At 49.3% G+C, this 20,368-nt stretch overlaps 2 protein-coding genes across 2 annotated transcripts; both read left to right on the top strand.

The window, feature by feature from the left end:
• Window positions 1–3,610: 3,610 nt before the first annotated feature.
• Window positions 3,611–9,125, top strand: LOC123361610 (C-X-C chemokine receptor type 3-like). The gene is made up of 2 exons (XM_045001631.1): window positions 3,611–3,695; window positions 7,891–9,125. The coding sequence occupies exons 1-2, from the start codon at window positions 3,684–3,686 to the stop codon at window positions 8,998–9,000; spliced, it is 1,122 nt and encodes a 373-aa protein (XP_044857566.1). The 5' UTR covers window positions 3,611–3,683; the 3' UTR covers window positions 9,001–9,125.
• A 5,751-nt stretch (window positions 9,126–14,876) lies between these two features.
• LOC123361602 (C-X-C chemokine receptor type 3-2-like) lies at window positions 14,877–20,039 on the top strand. The gene is made up of 2 exons (XM_045001609.1): window positions 14,877–14,912; window positions 18,972–20,039. The coding sequence occupies exons 1-2, from the start codon at window positions 14,877–14,879 to the stop codon at window positions 20,037–20,039; spliced, it is 1,104 nt and encodes a 367-aa protein (XP_044857544.1).
• Window positions 20,040–20,368: the final 329 nt, after the last annotated feature.

Genomic DNA, 20,368 nt, shown 5'->3' with positions numbered 1-20,368 from the left:
TGCCAAAATTAGGCTATCCCATCATACCATCCCCTCCATAAATTTATCAAGCTTATCAAGGTAACACCAGTGGGCTTTTAAACGGCCAAATGCACATTCCACAGTCATTCTGCACTTGCTCAACCTGTTGTTGAACCACTCCTTGCTGCTGTCAAGTTCCCATGTATGGCTTCATGAGCCATGGCATTAAGAGGTAGGCAGGGTTTCCCATGATCACAGTGGGCATTTCGACTTCCCCTACAGTGATCTTCTGGTCTGGGAACAAAGTCCCTGCTTGCAGCTTCTTAAACAGGTCAGTGTTCTGAAAGATGTGTGCATCATGCACCTTTCCAGACCAGCCTGTGTTAATGTCTGTGAAATGTCCATGGTGATCCACAAGCACCTGGAGAATCATTGAGAAATACCCCTTGCGATTAATGTACGCGGTGGCTAGGTGGTCTGGTGCCGGAATTGGAATGTGTGTGCCATCTATCGCCCGTCCGCAGTTAGGGAAGACCATTTGTGCAAAGCCATCCACAATCTCATGCACGTTGCCCAGAGTCATGGTCTTTCAGAGCAGGATGCGATTAATGGCCCTGCACACTTCCATCAACACGACTCCAGTGGTCCATCTTCCCACTCCAAACTGGTTAGCGACCAAGTGGTAGCAGTCTGGAGTAGCCAGCTTCCACAGCGCAATCGTCACATGCTTCTCCAGTGACAGGACAGCTCTCATTCTCGTGTCCTTGCACCACAGGGCTGGGGTGAGCTCATCACACAGTCCCATGAATGTGGCTTTCCTCATGAGAAAGTTCTGCAGCCACTGCTCATCATCCCAGATGTGCATCACAATGCGATCCCACCATTCAGTGCTTGTTTCCTGAGCCCAAAAGTGGCATTCCACTGTGGTCAGCACCTCTGCGAATGCCACAAGCATTCTCGTATTATAGCTACAACGCGTGGTGAGATCAATGTTGCACTCCTCTTGCCTTTGTAGTTTAAGGAATAACTCCACTGCCACTCGTGACGTGTTGGTCAGTGTGAGCAGCATTCTGGTCAACAGATTTGGATCCATTCCTGCAACCAGAAAAAGGTAGGGCAGGGTGCGCAGTACACAAACCATTGAAAGATGGTGCCAAATGCGGATGGAAGCACAGGGATTGCAAAGCAATACATCACAGGGCATTGGGATGGGACCCAGGATGCCACATGACCCCTTCCACCTTCCCACAAGTCTTAGCGGCAAAAGAGAAAGAGGTGCTCTGTGGGGACAGCTGCCCAGAGTGCACCAAGTGTGAACATGCTATTGTGCAGGCAGCTGTCAGTGTGAACACACAACAGCAGTTTTCCTTCGGTGCTCTCTGAGCGGTGCTGTAACTGCCAGTGCTGTAACTTTGCAAGTGTAGACGTGCCCTAAGCATTGAGAACTGTGAGTTACCTGTACCATCTAGTAAGGTGAGAGACCACTTGATTCAAATCTTGCTTAATCTGTAGAATTTAGGCTGTGAGTTTATTCTTATTTCTTATGTAACCAACTCTGAACTCTACGCCTGCTATTTATAATCGCTTCAAATCCATCTTTCTGTAGTTAATAAATCTGTTTTATATTTTACCTAAAACAGTGTGGTTTTGGTTGAAGTTCTTAGGGAATCTCAGCTCAGGTTAACAAGGACTATTTTATGTTCACTACTCTTTTGTAGGAGTGGGGAACCAATGAATGAGCAAGGAAGTCTTGAGCAGTGTAAGACAGTATATTTCTGGGGTGTGAGGCTGGGGACTTGGGTGATTTGCTGATGCCTCTCTCTGCATGACTCTTGAGTGGCTCAGGGAGCATTCATGCAATTTAGCTGGGTGTGGGGCTCCACATGCTGATGGCTGAGTGATCACAGCACCTGGAGGGGTTTTGCTGCTTATCACTGGCATAGCATTGTGTAAGACAACCCAGGCTGGAGAGGTAAGTGAGTACAGTGGTCCCACAGTTCCAGGTTGTACCCCAGGGATCCCATCACAGCCACAGTAGGTGTTATCTCCTGCTCAACTAAAGAAAGCCCATCAACACCAAACAAACAATTGTGGAACATCAGAGGACAAAAGACTTTGTTGATTGCTCTCTTTCCCCCGAGCCCCATGAAGAGGAGACGCGCAACTGAATTCCTCCCAAATGCTGAATTTGCAACTTGAAGCAGAAGGGGGAAGGAACAAAAAACCCTAAACAAGGAGAAACTGTATCTTTTACGGTGCTTGGACTTTGAGGGGCAAGAATTACTAAGCATAAGCAGAAGATCCCCAGGGCTTGGCCTGGTTAGCCCTAAAAAACATATAAAGCTTGCTTATCAGAGAAGCTTCTATTATTTTTTGAATTAAGATTGGAATCTTGGCATATATATATATATATATATATACTTGTCTATGGGTGGGTTTCTAGACCAGGAAGGGACACTTCTGGGGGCCAGCAGACATGTCAAGTCTCACTTGTTTGGTGAGACTCCCTCATTAGCATGCTCACTCTCTCGCACATTCTTAAGCTTCTCTCACTCATTTTGAGTAAACATAAAGATTTAAAATAATTTTACTCAGGTGCTGAAATGGACAATATATCCAGGGCCTCAGCCACGGGACTTAGAGCTTGGAAAGCTGCTTCCCAAGCTTGTGTACTGTGGTACCCATGGAGATTACAGACCTGTGTTCTATACACTCATGAGCGATATGAGGACTTTATGTGTGTGTGTGAATACTTGATAGTCAAAAAAAATATGAGTTTGCCCAAAAAATGAGGAGGACTTGATTGAAAGTTTGCAGATTCTGCAAAATACAGTTCAAAATTAGAACCACACTGGACAAATTCATGGTCCTTCATTGTCCTGGTAGCAGGCAAGACACCTTCTTTCAAATATACACTGTGTTGCTGGGAGCTGTCCTAGTTTGCTTTGCATAGAGAATTCTCACATGCCCTAGACTTTAATTCAAATTGGAACATTTAAGTGTTGCATATGCAATATTAAGCAGTGTACATTTTAAAACAAACTATTAAGTTCTGGTTGGATTAAAAACCTAGACTACTGGATGTCGCCAAGGATCAAAGGGGAGAGTCCCTGTGTTAAGCAATGACTAACACACCACCTGGAAAGTCTCACTCTTTGGCCTTGCATCTCACTCTTTGGAGCTGTAAATTTTACTTTTGAGGATGGCCAACCCTTGGAATCTCTGGGCCAGTGCAATTGGCATTTACATGGGCTGCTGTCCATCCTATTCCTCTGTGGTGGCGCGAAAGCCTCCATGCTCCTTGACCATCAATCCAGCAATCTTCCTGAGCACTACAAATGCTATGTCTATCACCACCTATCCAAGGGCTTGCAAGTGTTTTAGCAATGCTCACAATCCACACTGGCCATTCTTATCCCAGGCACACTATGGCACAAGGAGCAGTGGCCCATCTCTGCCAGGGTATGTATCACAGAGCAGGGCAGAAACCCCAGCTCTCTGGATGGTCACTTCTGAGCTCATCTGCATCTGTCACTGAACAGCGGAGACACTGAGAATGAGTGTGCTGCTTCCTTCCAGCCACTCCGAGAAAGAGAGACTGTGTCACTCAAACTTCAAACCACAGATATTTGAAGTCTACGCAGAATCAAAGACCACTGCAGTTCGCTCAGGAGCCCGACCCATCCAGCACTTTATGCTAGAAAGGTGCCACATCCACAACCATGGATAAATTGGTGAGTTTCCATTTGATAAAATCATTGGGAAGGTGTTTATTTTATTTACAAATGCCGGGGGAGACAGGGGGCAGTTTAAAACCTCAAGGGAATATGGAGGGGCTTGTACTAGAAGAGACACTTATGTCAGAAATGTTGTGTTATGTCAAGTTATCAGTAAGATTCGTTCAAAAAGGCTAATTCCAAAAGTGAAAAAAATGCATTTAAAATCCTTATCCTTCAGCTAAATAACAAAATATAAGCACCTAGAGTAGATAATTCAATCTAATAAAGATTTGATTACACAGACAGGTCAATTAAGTGTTGGAATTAATTTTTGAAACTATCCCAAACTGAGGTTATTACAAAAGTGAATAAATGTATAAATCCTTTTAAACTGTGCATCCTTGGCGTGATTGGAAATATTAACATTCATACATAGAAGAAAAATGTTCTTAATTAATTTAATTCTTCTAAACATTAATTTTGATCAACTGATGTCTCTGAACAGAGAAGTTAAAGTGAAAGGTATAAACGTGAGTAAAAGCAAAAATTCTAACTCCACTTTTCACTGACTTGTCAGAAAGTTTCCTTTCAGGCTGAAATTTTCTATGCTTGTTGCCTGAAATCGGGGGTGATTTTTTGTTTTGTTTTGCTTTTTGAAAGTTTGAGGAAAATCCCTTTGCTGTTTCTGAATTATGAAATGAGAAATTAAATTTCTCAATCCTTCAAAAAATGAATTTAGCTCATTCTCTGTAACTCCAAGCAGATGAATCTCTAAAGAACCACCACAGTGGGTAAAATGACCCATCTAGAAAGGAAATCACTTTAGCTATGGGCAGTTTGAATTCTAGATGTCTGGAACATCTGAAAGTGCCTTTACCAAGCACAGGGCACAGCTTCAGTATGATTCGCCCCTGTGCTGCGAGGCAGCACAAGGATTGCGCTCGGGGCAACATTCATCCTTGCTGTTAAAGTCAGTGAGACATCAGGCTCCGATAGCACTTAGGTGCATTTGAAAAGCCACAAGTCCAAGGGCACAAATGGCAGAGCTGGGAACTGAGCCCCAGGCTAGCACACCGGCACTTCTTGGCAGAGTCACCATGGACTAAAGGGCTTTGGATACAGCATTCTCTTTCCCATCCCCACGGGCCAAGCGTATGGGAGGACGAGTTGGGAGGGGTGCTTGGGCTACCACTGCCCAGGCTGCAGATGAAGAAAGGACTCCAGGGCTCTCAATCTGGCATCTTTCGGGAGCACTGTATTTGCATTATTTCCTGGAGGCTGAAACGCCAGCGGCTGCATGAATGCAAAGGCTAAGGGAATGCTCTCCGGTTGCATTGACATTGTCCACTACTGGGGGGATAGTAAACATTAACTGCTGGACAGACACCACGAGCACGAGCCATGCCAATGAGTGACAGTCCCAGTGTCAGCAGAACAACCTGGGCTTTCACCTTCCCTGCAGCCTCCACCTTGCCGGGTATCTGCCGCAATGTTGTCCCTGTGGCAAACAGGCATCAGACTATTATACCCAGACATGCACATTGCTCTTTAATAGCAATAAAAACCAGGTGTTTCTGCAAGGACACACAGCTCTGTGTATCCCAACTCAGGCAGCACCAGCATTCCTGCCAGGCAGGGTATTCCCTCACCATCTGCTTCCAGCTCATTCTCCCGGGGAATGCTTTGTACACTCGGGGACACTGGGTAAGAGACAGGGGCTGTAACCTGGGCTCGTTATCAGCCAAGAGAAACTCTCTGAAGTTATAAACACAGCACCTGGGCTTTGGGGTGACCATGCACACCCATCAGCAAGGATAGACAGCTAGGACTGAACTCAAACCATAGCGGGGGCGGGGGGAGCAGGACTGAGCAGCAGCTCCATGGAGGAGGCAGTAAAGAGATCTACTGATTCGGGTCAGGTATCAGGCTGTGTCGAGACAATAATCGTTAATCCAGCCCAGGGATGGTCTGCAGGGTGTCTGAAGGCTCAGGGGTCATGCAGTTAAAGAGGGAATTTGTTGAAGGGTGTGGCGAATACGGACATTGCCTCTATCGCTGAAACCAAATGTGCAAGTGGGGAAGCATTCAGGGCTCTGTGTTACTGACAGGGTGATTTAGAGGGGAATGGAGTGTACAGTTCTGGGATGCAAAAGTCAGTGACAAACAGTGGCCTGAAGGAGGAGAGCTTGGCTACAGAGCACATCCAGGACCTGGTCCCATCATTAACAATCGCTTCCCTCAGTGACTCGGCTTTAAGAGGAAGTGTCATTCTGAGACGTTAAATTGCTGGGATCTGAGCCATCAAAGTCAATGCAGAGCACAAGGTGCTGGTTTTCACACCATGTGCCAGGGCAGCATCTGCCCAACCTCACCAGCCGAGAGAAAAGCAAACATCTGGGGTCAGATTTTCCAAAGTGCTCTGCACCCAGCAGTTCCCAGAGGGGCAAGGGGAAAGGGAGCAGCTAGTGGGGGAAGAACTGCCTGGCTCTCAACAGGGGCAGGGGTGGGAACTTTCCCTAGATCTCAGGAGGAGATGGGGCAATGGGGGAGAATTGTATCCTGCTCCCACTGGGAGCTAACGTCTCTTCGTATCTATAGAAAAAAAAAAACCACCTCGTTTATACAAACACAAGGCAACCGCACAGATTATGCCCTCCACTGCCCCTGGGGCGTGCGTGCGTGTGCACAATGCAACCACCCCATTTTGCAGAACCTTCTGACTTTTTTTAAAAATTTCCATTCCGAATCTGAACCAAAAGCTGAAATTTCAACATTTCTTATTAAACAAAAATTATGAAAAATATCCATTTGGGACCATCAGCATGGTTTGTATGATATTAACATATTAAATATTATACACCTATGTAATATTTTAATACAAAAGTCAAAACATAATGTTTAGACTTTTTCCTGTCAAAAATAATTCATGGAAATCAAAAGGTTCCAGTGACACCTTTAGATTTCAATGAAACTGCATTTTTGACAGCAACTGTTCCATCAGAAAAACATTGACTGCCTTTAGTCACTGTACAGTGTCTCAACGAACCCATCCAACTCCCAGCAACACCACTGGCCAAACTCCCACTGAGAGCAGGACTGGCCCCTGAGTTTACAGCCCCTTAACCCTCTCTCCCTGTAACCCTTTCCCCAACCCCCACCCAAGCAATTACCCACTTCCACACTAGTCTTGCAGCTAGAATCACATTGCAGGTCCCCTCCACCCCGCGTGGGCTCTGTGGCCCTGGAAAAATAATAAACACAACAACAACATGCTTTGTGTCATTACATCCAGCATGTAACTTGAACACCTCACTGGGCACTAAGACACACCTTGGACTGAGTGCAAACATCCCTCTGCGAATAGTTCATTCCCCAAAAACTGCAAGTGGGGTTCAGAGTGGTAGCCGTGTTTGTCTGTATCAGCAAAAAGAACGAGAAGTACTTGTGGCACCTTAGAGACTAACAAATTTATTTGAGCATAAGCTTTCATGGGCTAAAGCCCACTTCATCAGCTGCATGCAGTGGAAAATACAGTACACACACACACACACACACATACAGAGAACATGAAAAAACGGGGGTTGCCATACCAACTATAACGAGACTAATTGATTAAGGTGGGCTATTATCAGCAGGAGAAAAAAATACTTTTGTAGTGATAATCAGGATGGCCCATTTCAAACAGTTGGCAAGTTTGTTACACTGATGGGGGTAATGTTATGGTAGCAGCTAGAGGCCTTGACAGAGATCAGGGCAACCAGGCACTGCACAGAGTGAGATGGTTGCTGCCCCAAAAAACTTACAAGCTTCACAGCAAGGCAGGGAAAGGGCAGTAGGGGAAGCAGAAGCAGACAGAAGAGGAGATGATTTGCCCAAGGTCCAGCAGGAAGTCAATGGCAGGCTGGAAATAGAACCCAGGAGTCCTGCTCCCAGTCTACTGTCTGAGCAATTGGACTTCGTTGCATAGATAACGTTAAGTGGTACTTGTACACCAGGAGTGCTGCAGATTTCACTTTTGCCCAGTGTGCCCAGGGAATAAGCTGACGTATCCCAAAGGCTGCAGCCCTAAAGGGTCCAACCCCTCGCAGACCAGCTGCAGAGAAGAGAGCTGCTGTAGGCAGCCCCAGACACCCCCAGCCAGTAACAGAGAAACCAAGGGTACAGAGTGAGAATAACCCTTTGATTTTCACATGTCTCCTTTCCTGTCTAGGGTAACAGTGCATATACCTTCAGTGGAGATGATGTCTCCGACCTGTTGGAGAGCATCAGCTTCTCCCCTGACTACGACAACGAAAGTGACACCTGCTGCTCTGTGCCACCCTGCACCTCCACGAGTATCCAGGCCTTTGACAGGGTCTTCCTGCCAGTCCTCTACAGCCTGCTATTCCCACTGGGGCTATGCGGGAACTGCATGGTGATGGCTGTGCTACTGCAGTGCAAGAGGTCCCTGGCTGGGACCGATGTGTTCATCCTTAACCTGGCGCTCGCTGACGTACTGCTGGTGGTGACACTCCCCTTCTGGGCAGTTCAGGCCGTGCACGGCTGGGTCTTCAGCACTGGCACCTGCAAACTGGTCGGCTCCATCTTCAAGATAAATTTCTACTCCAGCATCTTCTTCCTGGTGTGCATCAGCTTCGACCGGTACCTCTCCATCGTCCATGCCGTGCACATGTATAAGAGGAACAAGTCACATCTGATGGTGGCCAGCTGCCTGGTGGTCTGGGGCATCTGCGTCCTCTTAACCATGCCAGATTTCCTGTACCTGGAAGTCAAGAAGGACTATCGCCTCAACATCACTTTGTGCTCCCACAACTTCTCCATCAACACCTCCCGGCACTGGAAAACGGCCCTGAGCATGTGCTACCACATGTTGGGCTTCTTCCTGCCCCTGGGAGCCATGCTGTACAGCTACACCTGCATTATTCACACTCTGCTGCGCTCCCAAGGCTTCCACAAGCACAAGGCCATGCGGGTCATCCTGACAGTGGTGGTGGTTTTCTTCGTGTGCTGGACACCCTACCACCTGGCCCTGCTGGCAAACACGCTGATCGACCTGCAGGTGGTGGGGCGGGACTGTGCCATGGAGGCCAGCCTGGACATCGCCATGTCTGTCACTGCCAGCCTGGGCTACTTCCACTGCTGCCTCAACCCCCTGCTCTACGCCTTTGTCGGCATCAAGTTCCGCAACAAGTTCCTGGAGCTACTGGGCCACGTGGGCTGCGTGAGCCACGAGTTCCTGCGCAGACACGTACAGACACCGAGCCAGCGCAAGGACTCCACCTGGTCGGAGACCACTGAAGCATCCTACTCAGGGCTCTAGGGGGGAGCTGGGGCTGCAAGGGGAAAACCCCTCCCCAAAGAGGTGTGGGGGAGCTGGGGCTGCAAGGGGCAAACAGCTCCCCAAGGGGGCAGGGAAGGGGAGAAGGGGCGGCAAGGGGTGAAACATTCCCCAAGGGGCAGGGAAGGGGAGACAAGCAGTCACTATAATCATAGCCAGACACAGCCAGACACCTGTGGTTACCCAGCCTCCTGAGCAGCTCACCACAAGCAGGAGTGCAGGAGCTGAGAGACTCAGAATGAGCTGGGAAGAAACAGTAGAAGATTTCTGACGGGCTGGCGCGATCACCAAATCTCTGTGGATTGTAGGTGCAGGTGCCAGAGGTTGTACACGTGGTTTCTGAGCAGGCCATGGGTCTGTCCCTTCCCCTAAATCAGTTACCAGGTGCCAAGTGCTGAGCCGTTTCAGTCAATGCTGCAAGGTTGCATTTTCAGGAGCTTCAGATCATCATAACAAGAGAGTCTGGAAGTTTCCTACTGAAGATATTAGTCTGGCTGGGACAGATGGGGCCAGGTCCTACAGCAGGGGCAAGCCAATGCTGCAATGTAGCATCCCTGGTACATACTGGCTGCACACAACAAAGGGACTCACTGACCTCCCCCCAAAACAGCACTTGGATCAGAGTCCCCGACTCTCTGCCCAGTGTTCACTCCTCCAACACCATCCCTGCTCTCTGCACCACTTATGCTTACAACAACAGCCCCAATAGGTGTCTGACCGTAGCATCTAGGAGCTCTAATCATGGACGCACTGTACAAACACAGAACAAAAACAGTCCCTGCCTCATCGGCCAATGACTTTCCTCTTCCAGTAAAAGTCCTTGCTGAGGTGCTCACAATCAACCACACACCCAGCCCTACATAACCTCCCCAAAACACACACACTCCTCACAGCCCCACACCTCCCCCAAACACACTCATCTCCCACAACTCCCACTCCCCACTGCCCCCAGTACGCACACCCAAATAACAGCGAGGGGCAATCCCCATGCTGCTCGTTAGCGCAACAGCCCTTGGTGTGTTAGATCCGTCCTGTCTAACTGAGAGGGTGAGCTCTGTGGAGCCATAACACCTTCTGCATTTGTGCACCCCCCCCCCCCAGTCCCCGCAATCAAGGTGTCTCGGCACAGCCTCAGCAGACTGCTCCGCCCCTGGCAATTGCTGCATTAACACTTAAGCGAAGCTTTTTGCTGCGAGAATAGTTTGTGTTCTCTATCCAAACTGAGCATTATTGAAAGCACACCCTGCACCCTTCCCTTCTCTGTCCCTCGTCCCATGGGACAGGGTTACTCTGCACAGCCCCCCACACCCCGCAGTACTGAGAGTAGAAGCATCAGCTTGTAGCCCAGACAACTGTTTGTATTTCATTAACAAATGCAAACAGGCTTCAGCCTATGCTGAGCAAAGGAGCCCCTGCAGGTGACTCCCTCCTGCACGCCCCAGGGTGAACAGGGATGATTCTCACTGGCTGTTTGCCCAGTCTTAGGAAGGATACCCTATAGGCAGACAAAGATGACTCAGGGCTGCTATTCTGTGCAAACTTCTCCAGCTGTGGCGAAAGGATCCAGGAATGGCAAGTGTCAGGGACTCTGCATCTCTCAAGGACGTGGGAACACTCCAGGAGAGCATGATGCTGAAATAGCATGAACACAGACACATTAGCAATGTAAGGAGAGTGGTGGGGTGAAGGTGAAGCAGCATAAGAAACTCCACAGCCACCCAAAGCCCAGCAGGGGTCCCCTCTCCTATCAGGGGCAATCACTTCATATTCTAGTGCTTTGTAGCATTTGCTCCTGCTTGAAAGGTTATTTCATATAACTCTTATGTTGTACTTTCACAGAAGTTCATATTTTCTTGTGCATTTTATTCCCAATAAAAATTAATAACCATTCTCATCTGAGACAGAGATTGTTTGTTTTCTAAAACACATTTATCAGCGAACTTGAGCAATGCAAGGAGCAATGGTCTACAGGTGCTTTCAGGCAGGAAAGAGTGAGTTATCCTGTTTCCCACTTAGGGGTTATTGCAGAGAGTGGAGTCTGCACGTTACACCTCTGTGTGCTGCTGGAATATAAACAAGAGCTTGTGACAGAGTGGCTAAAACACCGGCAGCCCCCTGGAGATGTCTCAGCGCATGCTCCCAGCAGTGCTATCAGGAACAATGCTGAGCTGTGATATCAATGGGGGGCAACTTTAGCCAAGAAAGTCATAGAAGGAGCAGTGACCCTGAGCTGCAGCTTGTCTTCCCAATTCTTCCCCTGCTCAGGAACCAGCACAAACTCTGGCCAGAAATTCTTCAGTTCCCAAATTGCTCCTGAAGAGAGTCAACAAGAGCCAGGATTAGCCCCAGTGTTAACCCCATTATGGCAGGCAGGGATCAGAGACAGGCCTCCTTTTCTGGGCTACTTTAGTACCATCTTATGGGCTGCATCAGGCCCTGCTGGTCTCCAAGCCCTATTATCTATTGTGTCCCCTCGGTGCCTGCAGTGCTCTGCAGAAAGAGGAAACCACTGTCCGCTCCAGGGAGGTTTCAATAGTACATCGGCATGTGCTGCACAAGTCAAAGTGCACTAATGACAGGAGTGCCTTGAGACTCAAAACCACAGACAGCTCCAGGGGGAGGAGCCCATGAGGACAGCAGCCGTTTTGGTAGATAACGGCAGGAACTTTACGGTTTGTTTCAGGTTTTTAATTGAAGTTTTAAAAATGTCAAAATAAACCATGGGCAGCCTGGCTGAGCAGCGCATGCTGGAGCCAATGGCAGGTCTGTGGGGCAGACAGGGGTCCACGGGCTGTGAGACAAGGTGGGGTGAGCGGGGTCTGTAGGGCACAGGACCCAGAGACATGTGTCAGGTGGGAAGCAGGGTCCATGAGGCACAGAACACAGACAGGCTGGGGGAAGGGGGAGGGAGCCATATGACATGCTCCCCTGAGCTTTTGACAGTCCCTCTGGGTGACCAGTTTGTGACTTCATAGGAGGGTGGCAGTGCAGCCAAGCTGCTGAGACAGGGAGGAGTGTGAGCACCCTCTTCCCACCACAAAGGTTAGCGCTGCCTCGGTAACATTAACCACATGATCCACGCCCACCATCCCTGGAGTGTGCTTTGGGGACAACAGCAGCCCAGCCTGAGCTCATGCCTCTGCAGGCACAGACAGTAGGCTCCTGACAGCTTTGTACTTTCCCTGGTGGGCAGGACGGTGGCAGAAAGTGACAAGTGAAGCCAGCAAGGCTCAAACATGCTCCAGCACACTATCACTAAACCGTTCACAAGCAACATTGGTCCTGGGAAGCATCCTGAAAACTGATGTAACACGGCTCTTGCTAGCATGCATGAGCTAACTACCTGACCACACCAGCCACAACTAGCTGTTCTATAGTTAATACCCCGCCCATGTGCCTCACATGTCCCCAAGAAACCAGTGTGATGGTCACACTGTGACCATATCAGCATGAACATTTCCTCTCCCACGGTTTAAACCTGTTGACAAATGACCGAGCCTGGAGTGGGGGGAAGGGAGAGGAGCGGGTTATCACTCCACCTTCTCTTCAGGGGTAACCTCTGAAACAGGAACTAGTGCCGGGGAAACAGCAGCAAAGAGAGAGAAATGCTGCTATATCAGCTTGAGGGGAAAGTGAGTTCAGGGCAGAAAAGTGACATCCCACATCCCACCTAGACTAGGGATTTCACCTACAGGCCAGGGACCTGGATGCAGCCGGCAGCTCACTGTCCACCTGGGACATGCGCAGCACCTGGACACTGTGGGAAGCCTGTGATGGCTCAGCAGGCTACACAAGGCATGGAAATCCTCAGGCTGGTGCCTCGTCCTAACTCCTACTGAGTTGCCCTAACATAAGATCCAACGTTGGGCCATTCCTTCCCAGCCTGCCACCCGCGATGATGGGGCTCATCCCACTCAACCTACCATGTCTCAAACAGGGCCTTTCCACTGATCCCAACATGTCCTCGATGACACATGAGCAGCATCCCCAATGGGGCCTTTTCACTAATCCCAACATGTCCTCAATCACACATGAGCCGCATCTCCAATGGGGCCTTCTCACCGATCCTAACATGTCCTCGATGACACATGAGCAGCATCCCCCAATGGGGCCTTTCCACTGATCCCAACAATTCCCCAGTGACACATGAGCAGCATCCCCAGTAGGGCCTTTCCACTGATCCCAACATGTCCTCAATGACACATGAGCAGCATCCTCAATGGGGACTTCCCACCAATCCCAGCACATTCCCAACAACTCGCCAGCAGCATCCCCAAGGGTGCCTTCTTGCTGAACCCAACACATCCCTAATGGGCTCTTCACACTGAACCTAACATGCCCACTATGATGTGCAAGCAGCGTCCCCAGTGGGCTTTCCCGCCAAACCCAGCAATGCATACAAGTAACAATATTCATATGCACAAACCTTTGCAAACTGTTTGGGGTAGGGACTGTCTCTTTCTGTGCAGCACCCAGCACGATGGGACCCCGGTCTGTCCTAGAGCCTGCACAGCAATCTGCAATGCCCTCCTCCCTAGTCTCACTCTTTGTACAGTGCCTGGCACAATGTGGGCTGAATCTCACCTGGGGTTTGTGCAACACCCAGTGCAATTTCCCCTTCCCCCCTCCAATCTCAGCATCTATGTGCTGCCCAGTGCAGTAAGGGGGTCTTCAACTGGTACTGGGACCCTCGAGGCACGTCCATAACCCAAATTATTAAATCCCAAATTGATCTAGCCCTAGATCTACCCAGCCTAGCACTGCATTAGCCCACAGAGAGGAAAGTGGAGGTGTGTACAGCAAGGATGATGTGCCTTCCCTGGGACATGCTGATAACGAGAGTGCGCTCAGGGCTGATTGCTTGTAAAACAAAAGCACACCACAGTTTTGGAATCAGTGCTGCTCTGTGTTTAGGTTGGCATTTTGAACAATTACACTGACACACACTGAGGCAAAGCCAAGCCAGTTCAGTCAATGGTGAGTGATATTATACTGACAGCTCAGGAATTCCCGCTAGAGACCTCCAGTGGCAGCATGCTGCAAATCCCATTTTGGGACCTGCTCCCTTGCTATTGAATGATCATCAGTAAGGTCCAGTCTTTCCTTATGTGCCCTAAAGACAGCGATGTGGGCCATGCCTCTAGCTCCACAGCCCTGCAATGGAGGCATCTGCCCCATTCAGACAAGAAAACAAACAACTGCTGGCAGCACATCAGAGACGCACATCATCAGGAATCACGGCTGCAGCTCCCATTGCCACCAGAGCAGCAGGGTTCCCAGAGTGCATCAAACTGCACAAGAGGCTGCTTCTTGGGGAGAATAGGTTATGGCCTGTTGTTCAATGCATGCCACCTCCAGGCACAGAAGCCCCAGATCAAATCTTTCCTCCCCTCCATATAGTACAGCCTTGCAAATTAAAGCTCTCCTGTCCCCCACCCCTTCCTCCAAAAATCTTATTCTCCAAGCAGACATCCTACTTCCAGTTTGGTGGAAAAACAGATTCCTTCATTAGAACAGTCATGGGGCAGCCAGGACTCTGGGAATCAACCTCACCTACATGGACCAGAGATTTAATCATTTACCAGACACACAGACACTGGTGAAAGTTGTGGGGGACAGAAGGCATTCCCTAAAATTTTTGCAATAGGGGGGCTCTGCTAGTCTGCAGCAAACCTCGTGGTTCTGCTATCTGTAGTTTCTTTCCCTGACACAAACAGTTCTTTCATCACCGGAAGTTTTTCTATTAGCTACAAGATTACTCGCTGGACAGTTCTGCTTTTTGCTACAGGTCTCACCTTTAGTTTCAGTGCATGATCAGGGAGGGTCTGGGCAGCAGCAGAATCAAGTCCATTGGAAACATGGGCCTCACCACAATGTATGACAATTTTTCTCAGGTAAGTGTCTTCCAGAGCTCAATTTACTGTCTATAAATTTGTCGCAGGCTGTGGGTCTGTGACAGAAAGTACCCTGAGCCCATACCCTATACATTATTGTAATAATATTTGTACAAGGTATGTCTTGTAAGATATCATTTGAAAACTCATAATTTGCTGGTCAATATTGTCCTGATAAAACGTATGTGGCAACCTTGGATGTGAAGTTATATGATTTCCCTGAAGGATGTTGTCATAACTATAAAGGGAAGGGTAACAACCCTCCTGTATACAATTCTATAAAATCCGTCCTGACCAGAGGCACCAAAATCCTTTTACCTGTAAAGGGTTAAGAAGCTCAGGTAACCAGGCTGACACCTGACCCAAAGGACCAATAAGGGGACAAGATACTTTCAAATCTTGGGGCGGGGGGGGGAAGGCTTTTGTTAGTGCTCTTTGTTTTGGGTGGTGTTCGCTCTTGGGACCAAGAGGGACCAGACATCAATCCATGTTCTCCAAGTCTTTCTGCACAAGTCTCTCATATGTTAAACTTCTAAGAAACAGCCAGGCAAGGCGTGTTAGTTTTATTTTTGTTTTCTCAACTTGTAAATGTTCCTTTGCTAGAGGGAGGTTTATCCCTGTTTTGCTGTAACTTTGAAACTAAGGCTAGAGGGGGTTCTTCTGGGCTCTTTGAATCTGATTACCCTGTAAAGTTATTTCCATCCTGATTTTATGAGATAAACTTTACCTTTTCTTTTAATAAAATCCTTCTTTTAAGAACCTGATTGATTTTTCATTGTTTTAAGATCCAAGGGGTTTGGATCTGTGTTCACCAGGACTAATTGGTGAGGGTATACTCTCAAGCCTACCCAGGAAAAGGGGTGTAAGGACTTGGGGGGGGGGATTATCTCAAATCTGCCCAGGAAAGGGGGGGTTAGGGACTTGGGAAATATTTGGGGGAAGGCAGAGTTCCAAGTGGCTCTCCCCTAAAATTTGGAACACGCTTGGTGGTGGCAGCTTACTGTTAACCTAAGCTGGTAAATAAGCTTAGGGGCTCTTTTATGCGGGACCCTACATCTGTACCCTAAAGTTTAGAGTGGGGAGGGAACCGTGACAGATGTTATTAACATGTGTTCCAAACTGAGGTTTGTCTCAAACAAAGGAATGTGTGCTGTGCTTAATTTGCATATAAGCAGTAAACAGAGTCATCAAGCACAAAGGGAGACAAAGGGAGTTCAAACACGTGGGAAAACCAGCAGGGAAAATCCTTACCTATGGGCACGCTCTTCTGAATCTCATCTGGAAATGTTTTCCAAGAGGTGGGCTGACACACTAAAAAGGGGAACAAACATCACAAAACACCTCCTCCTCCCTCTCTCTCTGTCCATTGATTCATTGCACAAGAAGGGACAAAGGAAGAAGCCATTAAACAGAAGAAGGGGTCCTGGTCTAAGAAGTTTGGTCAGTAAGAATGTTGAGGACACGTGGTAAGAAAAACTTTACTTTGAATTTAACATAGTTTGTTACGTGCGGCACCAGTTGCATTTTATCTTTATTTTTCTTGTAACCATTTCTGACTTTTATGCCTCATGGACTTGTATTCACTTAAAATCTCTCTTTATAGTTAATAAATTTCTTTTACTGTTTTATCTAATCCTGTGGCTGTAAATGGAAGAGTCTGAAGAACTCTGTAATAATATTCTGGCATATGATTATCTTAAAGAAATAACAGACTTGACATACTTGCATGGTCCAGGAGAGGGCTGGGCAGTACAGGACCAAGATTTCTAGAGGAAAATCCGGGAATGAGTTGGGATCCAAGGCTGGTGAGAGCCCAGGGGTGGCTGGCTGGCTGCAGAACGCACAGACATAGCTGAGAGTGACTTGCAGGCTGGAGTGTAAAGGGCACCCCAGGTCAGAGGGCAGGGGTGACACTGCTATTCATTGGTCTAAATTGTACAGGGTCACTGGGAGAAAGAATGCTGGAATCCCAATGTATCATTTCTGAACCAGGGGGGTTAAAGGCATTAGTAATGGCCATTCACCCAAGAAGTCAGACAGTGTCGTGGGGACCATGGCCACAGAGAGCAGACTCTGACTAGGGGGGGCTTATATTAGACACATTTCCCCAGTGTGATATTTGACCTTTGGGGAATGCTAATTGGGCTGACCGGGAGTTCGGGGGCTGGCTTCCAGGTTACATTCTTCAAACCTGACCCTAATATGTTTAATAGTAAGTGAAGGCACGTTCCTGCTGTACAGTGAATGAGACTGATCATTACTCATTTGAAGCTGATAAAGGCAGCCTTGGAGGGTACGGATAGGATACAGAGGGACCTAGACAAATTAGAGGATTGGGCCAAAAGAAATCTGATGAGGGTCAACAAGGACAAGTGCAGAGTCCTGCACTTTAGGATGGAAAAATCCCGTGCACTGCTACAGACTAGGGAGCGAGTGGCTAGGCAGCAGTTCTGCAGAAAAAGACTTAGGGGTTACAGTGGACAAGAAGCTGGATATGAGTCAACAGTGTTTCCTTGTTGCCAAGAAGGCTAACAGCATTTTGGGCTCTATCTGCCAGCAGATCAAAGGACGTGATCATTCCCCTCTATTCAGCTCTGGTGAGGCCTCATCTGGAGTACTGTGCCCAGTTTTGGGCCCTACACTACAAGAAGGATGTGGAAAAATTGGAAAGAGTCCAGCAGAGGGCACAAAAATGATTAGGAGACTGGCGCACATGATTTATGAGGAGAGGCTGAGGGAACTGGGATTATTTAGTCTGATGAAGAGAAGAATGGGGGGGGGGATTTGATAGCTGTTTTCAACTACCTGAAAGGGGGTTCCAAAGAGGACGGATCTAGACTGTTCTCAGTGGTAGCAGATGACAGAACAAGGAGTAATGGTCTCAAGTTGCAGTGGTGGAGGTTTAGATTGGATATTAGGATAACCTTTTTCACTATGACAGGTTTCAGAGTAGCAGCCGTGTTAGTCTGTATCCGCAAAAAAACCAGGAGTACTTGTTAGTCTTTAAGGTGCCACAAGTACTCCTGGTTTTTTTTCTTTTTCACTATGAGGGTGGTGAAGCTCTGGAATGGGTTACCTAGGGAGGTGGTGGAATCTCCTTCCTTAGAGGTTTTTAAGGTCAGGCTTGACAAAGCCCTGACTGGGATGATTTAGTTGGGGATTGGTCCTGCTTTGAGCAGGGGGTTGGACTAGATACCTCCTGAGGTCCCTTCCAACCCTGATATTCTATGATTTATGGCCCATAACTTACAGCTGGAATGAGAAGGCAACAGATGTGCACTGTGAAGCCAAAATGACTGTGCAAAGCTCCAGAGATCTTTTAAACAGGACAACAACTGAAACACACTGAGTTTTCACATTCAAAGCAGCAAGAACGAAGGGCAAATGTATCCTATAGGGGCCCTACCATAATACCAGCAGCATATGCCCCATAGGTAAAACTTTCACCAACACCTGATTGATTTAGAAACCAAAGTGCCATTTTCAAGGGTCTCAAATCCCCACATCTCTTGAAAATGGGATTTAGGAGGTTAAGGAACTGGAACGTCTGAAACGTCTACCCATCATCCATTTCCATTTCTGCGGGTGTGGCCCTGACAGGGCTCATGCAGGGCTTGGGGTCCCATTGTGCTGGGGGCTGTACAAGAGTCCCTGCCACCCAAATACTGAGGTAACAGATCGGGGAGGCCAGGGGCAACAAGGAGACTATCATGATGTCTGATTGCTAATGCTGCCAGCTGCCCCCTTGCCATAAGTAGGTCCAAATCATTATTTTTCAGCTGACTCTCCAGCATCCTCCTCCCACGGCAAGCACGTGGGAGAAAATAAAAGCTGTCCACAGAGAGCCCCACCCCACATGGCTCAGCAAGGTTTGGCAGGTGATGTGTGTCTGTCACTGGTGTGTCTGTCATTCCCCTCTAATTCCCCATTCCGGGTTATGCTGATGTCAGCACAGGCGCCCCTGCCTGGCACGGTCACAAAGGCTATGGATGGCATGTAAACTGGCTTATCTCTCTGGCATCCCCTCTAAGCCCTCCTCTCTCTCGCTCTCCCTCCTAGGACTACAGCAGCTACCCGGACATCAGCGAGGACACTGCCCCCTGCAGGCTGGATGCAGTCAGCGAGTTTGGACGGTACTTCATCCCCCCAGTCTTCACCCTGGTCTTTGTGGTGGGGCTGGCAGGGAATGGGCTGGTGCTGGTGGTGCTGGGACGGCGACGATGCCCCTGGCACCTCGCCGACCAGTATCTCTTCCAGCTGGCGCTGGCTGACATACTGCTGGTGCTAGGGCTGCCCTTCTGGGCTACGCAGTTTGCCCATGGCTGGGTGTTCGGGGAGGTGCTCTGCAAACTGGTGGGGGCGCTGTCGGCAGTAAACAGCTACAGCAGCATCCTGCTTCTCGCTGGCATCAGCATCGACCGGTATCTGGCCATCGTGCACGCCGTGCAGCTGTACCGGCGCCTGCGAGCCCTGCACCTGCACCTGGCCTGCACCCTCCTCTGGGCCATCTGCCTGGCCCTCTCTGTCCCGGAGCTGCACTTCCGCACTGTGCCCTTCCAGCCCCAGGGCCAGGCCTCCATCTGCCACCGGGGCTTCAAAGCCCATGAGGCCCAGGCCTGGCGGGTGGGGCTGCACCTCACCTCCTTCTTCCTAGGCTTCCTGTTGCCACTGCTGGTGATGCTCTTCTGCTATGGTCGCATTTTCTGCACACTGCATCGGGCACAGCTGCTGGCCAGGCACCGCTCACTGCGGCTGGTGCTGCTGCTGCTGGCACTCTTCGTGCTTTGCTGGGCCCCCTTCCACATCTTCCTGCTGCTGGACAGTCTGCAGCGCCTGGGCTACATTGGCCGCCACTGTGCTCTGGAGCGTGTGTTGGACTTTGGGCTGCTGGTGACCGAGGGGCTGGGCCTGCTGCACTGCTGCCTCAACCCCCTGGTCTATGCCTTCGCTGGTGTCAAATTCCGCAGGGAGCTCTCCAAGCTGTGCTGGAAGGGCCAGCGCCACAGCCAGCGCTCGAGCCAAAGACAGATCCTCTCCACCCAGGAGCAGAGTCACCATAGAGGGGGAATGTCAGTGCACAGCACCCCGGAGGGGGACACAGACCATGGCTACTCAGTCATGCTGTGAGAGTGGCTGGGGACAGTGCGTGCCCTGCTCCAAAAGGCTGGGACAGGGCCTCTCTGTTCAGGATCATACCGATCAGGGACACCAGTGAGGATACTGCACACCCTGTACATTGCACCCAGCCCCAGTTCCCATCCCTCCCTCCCCCAGGGACACTAGAACTGGCTCCTGCACAGAGAAACCCTTTCATCTGTGGATCCCACCCCCCACCAGCCCCTTCCAAGAAAGGATGAGGGGTGTTGCAACAGCCCCAGGCAGGTTACAAAATGCCGAGGATGTAACATGCCCTGCTGCACATTCGACTGGGATCTACCCTCCAGGGTTCATTTGTC

This window comes from Mauremys mutica, unplaced genomic scaffold (assembly GCF_020497125.1).
Source record: "Mauremys mutica isolate MM-2020 ecotype Southern unplaced genomic scaffold, ASM2049712v1 Super-Scaffold_339, whole genome shotgun sequence".
NCBI classification, from domain to species: Eukaryota; Metazoa; Chordata; order Testudines; family Geoemydidae; genus Mauremys; species Mauremys mutica.
This window is presented reverse-complemented; position numbering and strand designations above follow the sequence as displayed.